The sequence below is a fragment of the Elephas maximus genome, chromosome 24, assembly GCF_024166365.1.
Source record: "Elephas maximus indicus isolate mEleMax1 chromosome 24, mEleMax1 primary haplotype, whole genome shotgun sequence".
Taxonomy (NCBI): Eukaryota; Metazoa; Chordata; class Mammalia; order Proboscidea; family Elephantidae; genus Elephas; species Elephas maximus.
In genome coordinates, this window is record NC_064842.1 from 22,433,060 (window position 1) to 22,449,182 (window position 16,123).

At 39.8% G+C, this 16,123-nt stretch overlaps 1 protein-coding gene across 1 annotated transcript in view; it reads right to left on the reverse strand.

The window, feature by feature from the left end:
* WDR64 (WD repeat domain 64) overlaps positions 1–16,123 on the reverse strand; it is a 155,838-nt gene that overhangs the window by 84,231 nt on the left and 55,484 nt on the right. Inside the window, exon 9 of the mRNA XM_049868224.1 lies at positions 9,865–9,944. Coding sequence (XP_049724181.1) covers positions 9,865–9,944 — 80 coding nt within the window. The remainder of the gene's footprint in view (positions 1–9,864; positions 9,945–16,123) is intronic.

Below are 16,123 nucleotides of genomic sequence, written 5' to 3' on the forward strand. Positions count from 1 at the left end.
ACCAAAACTTTTACGTTTAGGCTCAGATCCAACATTTTCTCCCCAATGTTTTCCCTGATTGCCATTCCCAACCCTGGATGGAGTTAAGACTTCTTCCTCTGTGTTCTCGGGATGTTTTCTTCAGACTCCTTCTATAGGACTCATCCTACTCAACATAATTGTTTCCACATCTATTCACCCATTATCTCATAAGCCTTGTATTTCCAGTTCATAGCAGAATTTGACAAATACCAAAAAACCAAACCAGTTGTTGTTGCGTCAACTCCAATTCATGATGAGGCAATGTGTGTCAGAGTAGAACTGTGCTCGGCAGGGTTTTCAATGGCTAGATCACCAGGCCTTTCTTTCGAGGTACGTTTGAGTGGATCAAACCTCCCACCTCTCAGTTAGCTACAGAGCGCATCAACTGTTTGCACCACCCAGGGAGGGACTCCTATTAAAGAGTAAGTGCTTAATACATGCCTGCTAAGTAAATGAGTTGGCCAATAGAGCCACTCATGAAGTAGTTAACACATTTTGACTAAATCTGCTTTGGTTTGAGACCTAGTTCTATTTCTTATTCTATCACCTAGAATAAGTTGGAGCCCGGTGGTGCATTGGTTAAGCATTCGGCTGCTAAACGAAAGGTCGGCAGTTCGAATCCACCAGCCACTCCTTGGGAATCCTATGGGGTAGTTCTAATCTGTCCTGTAGGTTTGCTATGAGTCAGAATCAACTTGACAGCAACAGGTTTAGAATAAGTTGTTTCACCTCTCTGGTTCTGAGTTTCCTTGTCCATGTAGTGGAGACAAAGGGAGCTTATGTCAGCTTTTTTTTTTTTAAGAATTAAATGGTACATGTATAACTCAACAGTTTCTGGACCATAAGCTGGCAATTATTACTACTAGTGTTATTATGATGATGATGCATTTTACAAAGCATTTGATGAAGACAGAGAGGAGCTGATACAAATATATATGAAACATGGTCCCTGGCCTTGAGAGTTTATAATCCAGTAATAGCAATAAGGTAGGCATGAAAGATATATAAAGCAAGTATTTATAGAAGGTATATAAAACCTGAAAATAGAAATGTTATAAATACAGTAAAACCTGTGAAAGCCAGAACCTAAGACAGACACCTGTAAGAGAAGGAAAACCCAAATATTTTCCACTAAGAGTGACAGAAAAAAGTGGTTAAGACTGTACTCTGTCAAAGGCAGAAAACTTGCAAGACCCAGAAAAACAAGGCAGTTTTGACTTGTTCTGCCTCTCACAGGCTTCCCTGTAATATATTATGATTCACAAGGTGTTAATTCGCCTTCTCTTCTTTTTTCCGTTTATTTTTCTTTTTTGCTAAACCAGGATTTAGGTAAAATCTACACATGAGAGATAGAATTTTCTTTCCTTTAGCAAGTTCTAATCTCAGTTGGTGAGTCACTTGATCCGAGTGCCTCACTTTTTAATAATTTTATTTATTTTGTTGTTATTGTTGAGAATATACACAATAAAACATATGCTCATTCAACAGTGTCTACATATGCCATTTAGGGACACTGATTACATTCTTTCAGTTGTGCAACCGTTCTCACCCTCCGTTTCTGAGGTGTTTCTCCCTGATTAACATAAAGTCACTGCCCCTTAAGGTTCCTATCTAAGCTTTTAAGATGCTGTTGTCAATTCGACCCCATACAGATAGTTCTTAAAAGAGCACAATACTCAAGGCAGACATTTTTTACTAGTTAAGCTAAACTATTGTTTGGTTTTAAGAAGATTTCAGGGGATATTTTCGGTTTAAGGTTTAAAGATCATCTCAGGGTAATAGTTTCAGGGGTTTAGCCAACCTTCATGGCTCCAGGATGTCTGGAGTCCATGAGAATTGAAATTCTGTTCTGTACCTTTCCCCTTTGATCAGGATTCTTCTGTGGAATCTTTGATTAAAATGTTCAGTAATAGTAGCAGGGCACCATCCAGTTCTTCTCGTCTCATGGCAAAAAGGCAATTGTTCATGGAAGCAATTAGCCACACATCCCATGTCCTCCCTCCTCGTCCTGAATCTCCTTCTTTCTCTGATGTTCCAGGCCAATAGAGACCAACCGTTGTTCCTTGGATGGCTGTTTGCAAGCTTTTAAGGCCCCACAAATGTCTCACTTTTTACGAGCTGGTTTAGTTTGGAGAAAAAAGTGAAAGAAAAACAGCCTCTAGTGAACCCAATTAGTGCGGTCCGGGGAAAAGAACACGAGGCTGGGAGCAAAGTAAACTGACTCAAGCGCATCTACACCAGCTCTCTGGTTACATGAGAACAAAGGGCTGTCCAAAGGAGCTAATATTTGTTCAGATAAATTAGTGACCTCAATTTCCTTATCTGTAAAACTGATCTACAAGATTCTTCCCAGCTTTAAAATTTTACGAATGTGTGTTCTGGGGGGAGAGATCGTTAACAGTATGAAAAAAAAAAAAAATGTTGCTGTCGAGTTGATTCCAACTCAGTGAACCTATGGGACAGAGTAGAACTGCTCTATCGGGTTTCCAAGAAGTGCCTGGTGGATTCGAACTGCTGACCTTTTGGTAGCAACCATAGCTCTTAACCACTACGCCACCAGGGTTTCCAAACAGTATGAAGGTAGTATAGAATTCTTATAGGTACTGAGAAAACCCCCAGGTTTTCAGTTACGTGATTCAAACTGAATAATTCCAATAGTAGAGTATCTTGCCTGCATTTGATTGTCACTGGCAAGAAGTATATCACTCAGGTGTGTTTAGGACTTCAAGTCTCAGGCCAGTTGAAAGTCCTAGATAATGTCGGCCCAGCAACCTCTGAAATGGGCATTATCCCTCCTGGAGGATGGGGTCAGGCTCTCCCCAGAAGAAAATGCCTAACTTGTATATCACACAGAGGAGGATGCAATAGAGGACTAGGACTACCACCCAATAAACTTCCAGGCCCTTTAAACCACGGGATTCGCCCAGCATGCATTGTGAAGGAAACCTAATTTTCCAGAAGTTCTCTATTGTCTACTACCAGAGGTCCTCCAGCGGTGCTTGCTTTTTGTTGATAGTAATGTAATCCGTATATAGCCTGTGTGATAGCTTTTTGAAGCCAGAATGAGCAGAAAGGAAACCACACTAAGCTCTAAATGCCTTCAGCACTTTATCTGCGTTATTTATTATTATTGTTATATTATTACTATTATCATTATTATTATTTGGTGACTCATGCTCTACTTTGTATTATAGTTATCTGCATACATGTCTTATTTGTACTATTAGACTTTCAGTTTTTGAAGGTTGGGCATACAACCTGATCTTTATGAGGTTTATAGTCTCTAGTCCATAGCAATGATCTCCCTTGTTCCACATCCTCTTCTGAATCCGGCTTGAATTTCTGGCAGTTCCCTGTCAGTGTACTGCTGCAACCATTCTTGAATTCTGTTTAGCAATATTTTACTTGCTTAATGGAAACCCTGGTGGTGTAGTGGTTAAGTGCTACGGCTGCTAACCAAAAAGTCAGCAGTTCGAATCCTCCAGGCACTCCTTGGAAACTCTATGGGGCAGTTCTACTCTGTCCTATAGGGTCGCTATGAGTCAGAATTGACTTGACGGCACTGGGTTTGGTTTGGTTTGGTTTTTGTGATATTAATGCTATTGTTCAGTAATTTCTGCACTCTGTTGGATCACCTTTCTTTGAAATGGGCACAAATATGGAAGCAGAAGTCAAGAAATCAAACAACATATTGCATTGGGCAAATCTGCTGCAAAAGACCTCTTTAAAGTGTTAAAAACCAAAGATGTCACTTTGAGGACTAAGGTGTGCCTGACCCAAGCCATGGTATTTTCAATCACCTCATATGCATGGGAAAGCAGGACAATGAATACGGAAGATAGAAGAAGAATTGATGCATTTGAATTATGGTGTTGGCGAAGAATACTGAATATACCATGGACTGCCAGAAGAATGAACAAGTCTGTCTTGGAAGAAATATAGCTGAATGCTCCTTAGAAGTGAGGATAGTGAGACTTGTCTCACCTACTTTGAACATGTGTCAGCAAGGATCAGTAACTGGAGAAGGACATGATGCTTGGTAAAGTAGAGGGTCAACAAAAAAGAGGAAGACCCTCAATGAGATGGATTGACACAGTGGCTTGCAACAATGGGCTCAAACATAGCAACGATTGTGAGGATGGTGCAGGACCAGGCACTGTCCTGCATTGGACTTGACAGCAGCTAACAACAAGAAGTCCATACAACTGGGTAATAAATATTTGTTGAATGAAATATAAACAAATGCATACAGAGCCCTCCTTTCCTTCCCCCCAAGAGATCTTAGATGGCAGATAACTGCTGTATACACTGGACCTTCCAAATTATGAGCTTAATTCTTAAAATAGCCAGTAGAGACAACCCCTGAAACGGGCATTAGCCTTCCTGGAGGTTGCGGCCAAGCTATCCCTGGGTAAAAAACTCTTGATGGCCACCACAATAACACTCTGGAAATTTGCAATGTTTTTGTAAATATACTGCCCTAGTTTGGCTTGATTTTTTTTCTTTTTTCTGCAAGAGCTTCTGTTCTTTCAAGCTCATCAAATGTCTCTGCACATTTAATACATTCTACTCTGCCTAGCAAAGCTGCTTTCATTGTATACTTAGAGTCATCAGCTGGTACATGCTGTATACTTCGCAATGTGCTTGGCTGAATCGCTAATCAACAAGAGTATTCTCTTGAGAAAAACGTGTTCTCAGTTTTTGAGGATTTGCATTTTCTGCTAATAGAGTCTCCACAACTGTGACAATTCAATAAATTTTGTATGCTGAGAGGTATTAATTGCTTGTCAGTCAAACTGCAAACTTTTCTTGTCTTTGTGAGAGAGTTATGAAACCTACAATTCATGTGTTTTCAAAGTTGTAGATGGAGACCCTATGATATAGTAAACACCATGTTTCATCTTACAGTTTACATTCTTTTGTGTGAGAACAAAGGGCTGTCCAAGTGGTGAATACCGATTCAGATAAATTAGTCCCAGGATATCTTTTCGGAACAATACGGTTTTAGGAATCAAATCTCAACTCAGCCATATATTTTGGTATTGCTTTCTCAAAGAGTTTCACACCTAGGGTTTAGGTTAAAAGATGACGGAAGGCTACTATTTGTACCTAACTAAGGATGTGCAGTGGGGCGTACACAGTGCATTGCCCTTGAGTCTCAGACATTTTTCTTGCTTTGTCTCTCATTTCTACTATGCTCTCCTCCTTCATCACTTCAGGCTTCCATGACCTCTTTCGGACTTGTGGTTCAGGTCAGGAAAACCCAAAATTTCCATTGCAAGTGATAAGTCAAATCAGTCATTAAATCAGGAAGGGCTAGTGATGATGAAGAAATAGAGATACAACCATCTCATTTATTAAAAAAATTTTTTTTTATTGTGGTAAGTATATCTATAACAAAACATTTGCCATTTCAACAGTTTTTACCTGTACAATTCAGTGATATTAACCACGTTCATCTTGTTGTTCAGCCATCACCACTATCCATTTCCAACATTTTCCATTACCCTTAACAGAAGCTTAGTGCCCCTCCTGCCCCTGGTGACCATGAATAAACTTTGGTCACTATATGTTTGCCTATTCTAGATATTTCATATAAGTGAGATCACACAATATTTGTCCTTTTTTCACTCAACAGAATGTTTTCAAGGTTCATCCATTTTGTAGCAAGTATCAGGACTTCATTTCTCTTTATGGCTGAGTAATATTCCATTGTATGTATATACCACATTTTATTTAATAGTCATCTGTTGATGGACACTTGGGTTGTTTCCACCTTTTGGCTGTTGTGAATAGTGCTGCAATAAATATTGGTATACAAGTATCTGTTTATGTTCCTGCTTTCAGTTCTTTTAGGTATATGCCTAGGATTGGGATTGCTGAGTCTTACGGTAATTGTACGTTTAACTTTTGAAAATATCTAATTCTAGTATCTGTTCCTTTATGTGTTCTAAATCTTAGAATGGCATTCTTTACATGATAAACCTGAAATAGTACAGTCTGGAGACTTGGATTCCTGTTTTTTCTGAGAAACCTTATCACCAGGGCTCAGGAAAACTGCTCCAAGTCCAAGCCATGACTGTCACACACTGCTTTGCAGACACCTTCCTTTCTTTTCTTGACCTTAATTGAATTTTAGAAGTTTGTGGCTAATTAATGTTTTGTCTTTCTGAGTGCGCAAAGCTGTGGGTATAAGTTAAATTTAATTGGCAAGCTGGGTTCCAAAATTTCCAGAGGACATTTTAGTTTATCTCCCTATGAATAGGAAGTTTTTTAAACAATATAATCATAGTGTTTTAGATGCAAAGGGATCTTGGAAATCAGGTAGTCCAACACCTTCCTTTTACCAGATAAGGAAAATGAAAAACAAAGAGAGATTAAGTGATCGTTGAAAATCATACATTTGGTAGCAGTCATGCTATGAATAACTCAGCTCTTCTAATTTTTAGTGCCTTGTTTCTATTTGTTTCACTTTCCAATAGACTACTGTATAATTTTTTTAAAATAATTTCTGAATCATAGCTAATTTTAAATAAGTTTTATGGAAGGCCCAAAGCTGTGCACAAACTTTAGATCCACAATGGACTTGAAAATAATTTTTTTATTGAGTTCAACTTCATGCCCTTAGAAGGGAGGTTGCCTAGTCATGAAATAGTGCAGCTATCAACAGAGGCAATTCAGGGCTGAAGCAGGATCCCTTGGCAGGAAAACATGCATTGGCTGCTGTGTGTTTAGGGGGAACGAATTTGAAGAAACTTTACATGGGAGGGGCCAGTAGCTCTTACTTGTTTGATATTTGGGACTTTCTTGGTACATTTATTAATTTTTTTTTTTTTTTTGAAAGCCAAATATCTGCTCATTTCTTGCATTGGAAATAGCCTTGGATGACATTCTTGGCCTGAGATTCTTTGCCCTAGTCCATAACAAGCACACGACTACAACCAACCACTTACAGGGTTTCCCAATGGGCGCTGGTGGTACAACGGTTACACATTCCACGGTTAATCAAAAGATTGGCAGTGTGAACCTGCTCAGCCATTGAGTGGGACAAAGACCTGGCAATCTGCTTCCATAAAGATTACAGCCTAGAAAACCCTATGGGGCAGTTCTATTCTGTCATATAGGGTCACTCTGAGTCAGAATCAACTCAAGGGCACCAAACAACAACAACCATTTCTGTCAGTTTTTCAGAGGCCTACCCATTCTGTGAGGAGCCCTGTTGGTGTAGTGGTTAAACTGCTCAGCTGTTAACCAGAAGGTCAGTGGTTTGAACTCACCAGTTGTTCCACAGAAGAAAGATGTGGCAGTCTGCTTCTGTATGACTATTAGGCAGTTCTATTCTATATTTTTTTTATTCTGTCATATAGGGTGACCATGAGTTGGAATTGACTCGATGAAGGCAACGGGTTTGATTTGGTTTGGGACCCATTCCACTGGTTTCTTGTCATCAGCCTTAATCAGGTTGACTTAGTATTCAGCACGAAGGGCCTCTATCAACTTGACATACACAGCCCCCACCACAATTGAATGGGAGCACACAAAGATGGCCTTGGCATTGTCTAAGGCTTTGGCAGCTTCATGAATTCCACATGCTAGGCCATCGTGGGTGAGGGCAGTCTTCAACGCCTCTTGAAAAGCAGTCTTAATGACTGTTACACCTTCAGCAGCGATGCCTTTTTTGGCTCTGGCAGCAGGTTGCACATGGAGCCAAGCTTCCATCTCTGCACAGCTCAGTGGCAATGGGATTTTTTTTTATGGCAGTGTTTTCTTCTTCTTTTTGTAAAATCTTTTTTCCTTTTTTTTTAATTTCAGACTTTCAATTTAGGCCATTTTCTTTATTCTTGTTTGTTTTGCTCACTTACATCTTTCAAGTCTACCAACAGCTCACATCTCCAACCAGACCTTTTCCCATCGTCAGAAGAAATCCCCCCAGAATGTCTAATCAACATCTGACTTTAAACTTGAAATTGAGTTTTGGCTTGGTTTCCTTCCCTATGTAAGTACCCTCTTCCTAATTTCCATGTAAGTCACAACACAATTGCTCCAGTTTTCCCACCTTACAAACTTGGAGCTGGCCAATCTCTCTTATTAATACTGGTATCAATCAATTGCCAGGGCTTATGAAGAATTTATTTCCTGTGTCTCTAAGACTGACTCTTTTCTTTCTATTTCCATAAAACCTATGACAATTCAGACCCTCGTCATCTCATTCATGACTTCTGTAACAGCCTCCTGAATAGAATATTGATTTCATTTTATCCCAACAAACCTCCACTTATCTCCAAAGTGATTTTTCTTATGTATTGTGAATGGATAGAATATTTAGTGAGAATCTACTACATGCCAGGCATACATCATCTCCATTAATCTTAAAAACTACTTTATGAAGTAGGTGTTGTTATTTTAGTATTATTGGCAAACTCGTATTGAGCATTTACTACATGCAAGGCACCATGCTAAGAGCCTTATCTGAATTAGTTTAATTCACACAATAAACTCATGAGTAGGTACTACCATCATCTCCATTCTACAGATGAGATTGAAGCTAATAAAGGTTAAAAAACCTGCCCAAGGCTACACAGCTTGGGAGTAAGACAACCAGTATTTGCACCTAGACAGTCTGACTCCAGAGCCCAGGGTCAAAGTCATTTCTCTATGTTGTTATTGTTGTGTGCCGTCAAGTCGATTCCAACTCATAGCAACCCCATGTGACAGAACAGAACTGCCCCATAGGGTTTAAAGGGCAGTAAATATTTACAGGAGCAGACTGCCACATCTTTCTCCCATGGAGCTGCTGGTGAGTTCGAACTGCCACCCTTTCTGTTAGCAGATTAGAGCCCCACTATTGTGGACGATTCTACTCTGTCCTATAGGGTCACTATGAGTCGGAATCGACTCGACGACAGTGGGTTTAGTTTTGTTTTGGTATTGTAGCTGAGGCATCTAAGGCTCTGAGAGTATTTCAGCCTTCCACTTTCCCCCTCAAACTTTTTACATCATCATCATTCCCCTCACTCTCAGCAGATGACCTTGTTTCCTGTCTTCTACCTTACTTATCCCTTCAATGTTGGTATTCTTCAAGGTTCTATCCTTGGCCTTCTTCTCTATTAACTCTAAACTATTGGCTCTTTACTTTTTGGTCATGAACCCCTTTGGAGATTTCATAAAATTTTGGCTTGCTTTCCAGAAAAATGTACATGTGTGTACACATGTGTGCACACACGCACACGAGTCCTACAACTTCTGGGGAATCCGGGACTCTTTTAAAACCCACACATGAACCCAGGCTAGGAATTCATACTTGCACACATATATATAAGTTCTAAATGGACTAAAGGTCTAAATATAAGATATAAAACAAACAAACAAAGAAAAACATTAGAGTAAAATATAAGAGAATGTGTTTCACATATTCTTGGGGTGAGGAAGGCCTTTCTAAATGTGCCATCAAACCCAGAAGCCACGAAGTAAAAGGCTGACATATTGGACTTTACACAAATTTTTTAAAATTCCCTAAGGTTTGCCCCCAGGGTCCCTGGTTGTGCAAATGGCTAACATGCTCAGCTGTGCTAACTAAAAGGTTGGAGGTTCGATCTGCCCGGAGGCGCTTGAAAGAAACACCTGGTGATCTACTTCCAAAAAATCAGCCATTGAAAATCCTACAGAGCACAGTAACTACTCTGATACGCATAGGGGCACCATGAGTCGAAGTCAACTCAACGGCAACTGGCGAAAAGTTTGTCCCAGCAGTAAATTCTATACCTTTATTAAAATCAGTATGTTAAACAAGGAGAGCCCTGTTTGCAAAGCAGAAAATTTCTAAAACATGAACTGGGATCTTACCTCCAGTCACAATCACATTTGCTTTTACGCAGTAACAGAAGGTGTTTGCTCCTCTTGGCATGGAAAACTCTCTGACAGGCCTGGAAAATACAAATTAGATGTAAAACTTGTGTATTTTTCCTTCATAAAGATAATTCCAAATTATAAATAGGTTATGTGCCATAGGTTCACTTCTCAGTTTTTAAATCCATTTGCCCGAAGAAAATATTATAAGTAATGATTAAGTCCTCACCAACCCACAGAAGTCTATTTAATCCATAATGTGGTTGTATTAGTACAGCACTTGTTACTGTTCCTGTTTAAAAAATAAAAAAGTCAAATCTCCCACCCTGGGGTTGTGGTTGTGCCAGTGGTGAGGATGGGAAGAGATCTATCAGGTCTTAATCCAGAAAGGATAATGGGTGGCTGAATGAGCCATGTGGTAGCACACAATACCCAGAAAACATCTGGATACCCTCCTCTTTACTGTCCACTTCCAACCTGCCATCAAGTCCTGTTGATCTAAATTCTGAAATAGATCTGAAATCTGATCATGTTTTCCTATTCCCACTGCAGTGTCTTGGCTGAACCTCCATCCTCTCTCACCAGAACTACAGCAATGAACTGCTAATTTCTCTTTGGTGGGCCCTCTTTCACAATAATCCTATTTCCTCCCATTAACCTGATCTAGTCAGAGTATTAACAGGTTTCAACGATTGCTCGTCCCTGAGGTAAATATTATCATTATCCTCATTTAGTAAGTGAAGAAACAGCACTCTTGTTGGTTCTTTTTACAGGGAGCCTAGCAAGAGCGAGAATTGGGGATGGGCAGACTTCTGTAGGGTCCCTGCCATCAAGTGGGTGGAGTATGACAGGGACTTGAAGTGTAAACTGGTGATGTCACTTAGAACATGCCCTGGATTTGAGGTCAGGAGGCCTGGAATTTGGTTGTGTTCTATTGCTAAATATATAACTTTAGAGAAGTCACTTAATCTTTCTGAGCTAGTTTCCCATTTATAAAATCAAGGATTAGATGTGACCTACCTAGCTTCTTTCACTTTTAAAATCTTAGGCTTTATGCCTCCTGCATAGCTGTGGCTGGAGGGAGGTCAAGCAGAGCCACAGTCTAGGTGAATGGTGTCTGGAGTTGTGGGGTGTATAACCTGCACAGCCATTTGAAATGGCCCCAGAATTGGGACTGGGGTACATGAACAAGAACTCTAAACTGGTGATGCTTTCTGGGCCATAACGTAGCATTAGGTGTGGAGGAAGATATGAAATCAGAACAGGATGGTGGATTGTGAGAGAAAGAGGTCTGGATTTATTAATTTTTTGAAGGTTTCTGGCTATGGAATATCCATATTGGAAAGACTTAAGGGCAGTAATATGTTTGGAAAGTTGTTTCTATCTTATCTAAGATTGCTAAAACATTTATTTTCCATACCAAAGAAGGTCTGGTGGCGGTAAACAAGTTGGGGAAAGTGGATTGTGGGATAAAAATATGCCCTGAAAGGGAAATAATCAAGGGAGGGAATTCCCCAGCAAGACCTGTGAAAGAAGAGTTTTTAGAGCATACTCAGTAGATCCTCAATCAGCCAGTCAACATCCATTTATTGAGTGTTGGCTATATGCCTGAGGTGGCTATTATTATCCTTAGTGAACTGATGAATACATCAATGAACTACGATATCAGAAGGGAGAGCGTGCAGCAGTTAAGGGTCACAAACTCAAACGTCTAAGGAGCCAGGTAGGTAAACCAAATGGGTGAAGTGGGTTGGGTATAAAACAATAGGGAGTAAAGAGGGTGGTGGTGAACCGAGAGTACATACCCCAGGAAAAGGGGGAGTCAAAGCCCAGTGCCAGCCATTGTTTAACAAGAGGGAACACAAGCTCACCAAACAAGCAAATACAAGGTCAGACAAACAAACAAATGGCCCCCAAACCCTGCCAAACAAAACACATTATGCAGGTTGCATTTAGCTCAAGAGCCACTAGTTTGCAACCTTTGAATGAGATACCTCCTATATTTTAAAAAATATACACTACAATAAAATATCAATAATTTGGACAGCATTTCCAATCTTTAGTAGTAAGAACAATCATGCAGGGACAATTAGTTTTACTGTTTTTAGTGAAAAATTAACACAAGTAGCCAAATTAATTTCTAAGTAGGAAGTTTTACTAAATACAGGAATAGAAACATTATTTCTATGTAAAAGGACACTTTGAAATATTTTTAAATAATTTTTCTTGAAAGTAATTTAAATCCAGCTTATACTAGTAATTTTTCTGACTAGCCAATGCACAGGTAAACTCAGTCTTATTTTGTTCAAAGTTGATGAAAAAGAGGCTCTAATTTAATAACATAAATTCAAGTTAGAATTTGGAATAGTGAAACATTTAAATATCCCAGATAAGAAGTAGAAAGCTCTAACTGGTGACTCAGTGACACTTTTGTAAATGGCACATTTTGTAACTGTAGCTGGTTGACTGAATGAGCTGGATTTAATGGGGTACAAACAGCAATGGCATTATCTTCTTCCATCCTTGTCTTCCAACAGCCTCTTATCGTGTCGCCTTGCCCTGGCAGGGAGTCCTCCTGGGTCAGTGCCCATTAGGATGGCTCCAGATAAGGGAACTCCTGTAGCCCTCGGGAAATTCACAGAGACGTGCCGCCCCGGACAGTGATTGTGTAACTGCAGCCTTGCCCCACTGTCATAGGGTCCTCCGCCATGACCTGCTTGTCCATTAAATATGGCAGACCCAGTTCCCCGGATCCACAGGACTTAAGGGACCACAAAAGTGTTTTCATTTCTTTTAAAATCTGAAAAAAAAAAAAAACTTATAGGATTATAGAAAATGTTTTAACTTTTTTCTCATATCAGAAAAAATTGCACCTTTAAATAAAGCCTATTTCAACTAAGAAGGCATATATAACCGGTGTTAACTTGGAAAAAGAAATTTGAAAGGTTAACTGCTTTTCACAGATATTTCATATACATACCCAGATGCATATTCCTTAACAGCTTTTTTTTTATTCTGTCACTAGGTCTATCTTACGCTCACAAATACACGCTATTGTTGTTGTTAGGGGCCATCAAGTCAGTTCTGACTCATAGTGACCCTATGTGCAACAAAATGAAACACTGCCTGGCCCTATGCCATTTCTACAATTGTTGCTATGTTTGAGCCCATTTTAGCAGCCACTGTGTCAATCCTTCTCATTGAAGGTCTTCCTCTTTTTTCCTCACCCTCTGTTCTACCAAGCCTGATGTCCTTCTCCAGGGACTGGTCCCTCCTGACAACATGTCCAAAGTATGTAAGACAAAGTCTCGCCATCCACTGTTCTAAGGAATATTCTGGCTGTACTTCCTCCAACACATTTGTTCATTCTGGCAGCTCATGATATACTCAATATTCTTTGCCAACACCATTAATTCAAAAGCATCAATTCTTGTTCAGTCTTCCTTATTCATTGTGCAGCTTTCGCATGCATATGAGGTGATTGAAAACACCATGGCTTGGGCCAGGCGCACCTTAGTCCTCAAAGCGATGTCTTTGCTTTTTAACATTTTAAAGAGGTCTTTTGCGGCAGATTTGCCCAATGTAACACATTGTTTTATTTCTTGCTTCCAGGGGCATTGATTGTGGATCCAAGTAAAATGAAATCCTCGACAACTTAAATAGTTTATCCATTTATTATGATGCAGCTTATTGGTCCAGCTGTGAAAATTTTTGTTTTCTTTAGGTTGAGATGTAATCCATACTGACTGAAGGGTGTAGTTTTTGATCTTCATCAATAAGTGTTCCAAGTCCTCTTCACTTTCAGCAAGCAAGGTTGTGTCATCAACCTATCACAGGCTGTTAATGAGTCTTCTAATCCTACTGCCATGTTCTTCTCCATATAGTCCAGCTTCTTGGGTTATTTGCTCAGCATGCAGATTGAATAAGTATGATGAAAGGATAAAACCCTGACACCTACCTATCCTGATTTTAAATCCCCTTATTTTGTTAACTGCCTACTAGAGTGTTCAAAAAAAATCAAACGCTTTGTGAGAAACCTATCATGATAATATTAACTGGTATTTCTACAGCATTTCACAAGTTACGAGTATTTTCATGAGATGGAATATGTTTTGTTATATATTTCACCACAATTAAGAGGAAAAAAAGAGGGTTTTCACAGATATCTTACAATAAGACATTTATATTTGGTCTAGAGTTTGGTCTGGAGCCAAAGTCCTCTACACTATACCCCCTATGCAGGGGGTCTTACTGAGCCCCACCTGTAAACATCATCCATAGCAGGGTGGCACCGGATTCAAAGTCTCATGTAAAATGCTGGCCCACATTGTTCATCTCTTAAAAAAAATAAAATGCAGCTAACATAATACTTTGAACATAGAAGGCTCCCAGTATTTGTCTGAATATCCTTAAAGGAGAAATGCCTGGTTGACAATAAACACATCCTAGAGTCACACAGAAAAGAAACGTACTGATTCTGGGAAGTTCCCTCTGAATTTTTCCCTGGTATCCCTGAGATCTTCAGTTATATTACTTTTGAAAGAGAAACATGTTCTAACACTTTCTTTCTTTAAAACGGGGGGAAAAAAAAACACTACTCTGAAAAAACTCTCCCTGAACAATAGCACCCTTCCTATCAGTTTTCTCTCCTGTCTTTCGGTGAATTCATGAACTCTGATGTGGGGAGGGAAGCAGGATAATCAGATGGCAAGTAAAGGGATGGATGCTCTGGGGCACATGTGTTACATGATTGGAGTTATTTACTGAATGGAAGATGGCTCTACAGACCACTAAGGCAGTCCGTGGGAATTGTGGGATAGCTAAAGAAGAGGGGCCATTGAGCAAGCAGTGTCCTAGCTTTTCTCCCCTTGGAGTTGGGGGTGGTGACAGAGAATGAGGGCAGGGGACAAGAAAGAAGATATTAATATTTTATTTTTTATGATAGGAGAAGTGAGCCCTGGTGGCACAGTGGTTAACCGAAAAGTCGGTGGTATGAACCCGCCAGCCACTCCACAGGAGAAAGATGTGACAATCTGCTTCCATAAAGATTATAGCCTCTGGGGCAGTTCTACTCTATCCTACAGGGTCACTATGAGTTGGAATCCACTCAATGGCAACAGGTTAAGAAGTAAGAAATTTCTAAGTTCCTCAGGTAAAGGTATTTTTTAAAAAGTGCCTTCGCTCTGGATTATTGCCTGTCATTGGTCTACATTGTGCACATTTCCAAAAGGCAAGGCAGGGCATAATAGAAACCTTTATATCAGAGGTTGGGAGAGCTCGGTAAGTGCTAGACTACTAACTGAGAAGTTGGCAGTTCAAACCCACTTAGAGGGGCCTTGGAAGAGAGGCCTGGAGATCTACTTCTGAAAGGCCACAGCCTTCAAAACCATATAGAGCAGTTCTACTCTGCAACACATGGAGCTACCATGAATTGAAAACAACTCAATGGCAACTGGTTTTTTAGATTAGAGGTTGGAATTTTTTTTTTTTTCTGTAAAGGACCAGATGATGAATATTTTATTGAGTTGACATACAGTCCCTGTTGTTGCAACTATTCAACTCTGTCACTGTAGCACAATGACACAGACAATACAAAAACGAGTAAGCGTGGCTGTGTTCCCATACAGCCCACTATTAGCTTGCAGACTAGACTTAGCTTGTAGATACAGGAACAAGGCACCCCAAAACCAGTGCAGGTTACAATAGCTCCATCTCTTCTCCTCAGTATGAAAATTCTACTTTGATGTTTTTTAGTATCTTCGTTAGAGGAACAAGGACAGGAACTAACATTTGTTGAGCATTTCCCTATACGCCAGGCATTAAGCCAGCACTTTACATGATAAGACTATAAGGTAAGTATATTTTTTCCCATTTGAAGATGAGAATACTGAGGCTAAGAAAAGCTAACGGTAATGTGTTCAATGATCACAGAGCTAGCGAGTGCTAGGATGAAAACCAGTTCTATCTGACTCCATAGCAACTCTACTGAGGGGTGCTACACAGTTTTCATATAACAATCCGGCTCCTACTTGGGTAACTGATAAGAAGTAATGCCAAGTAGTTAGTTGCTCATCTCTTGGGAATTGACAAGCTATATCAAAGGGTTAAAGGTTCAACTTATGTCCAGCAACAGGCCAACATGCTTAACACGGCATAATTAATTGCAGGTGTTCATTTCCTTACTGGTGCCAAACTCCGTTTGTAAAATTACCATAAAAAATTGCGACCAGAATGGTAATCGTTTCTGAGATGGAAA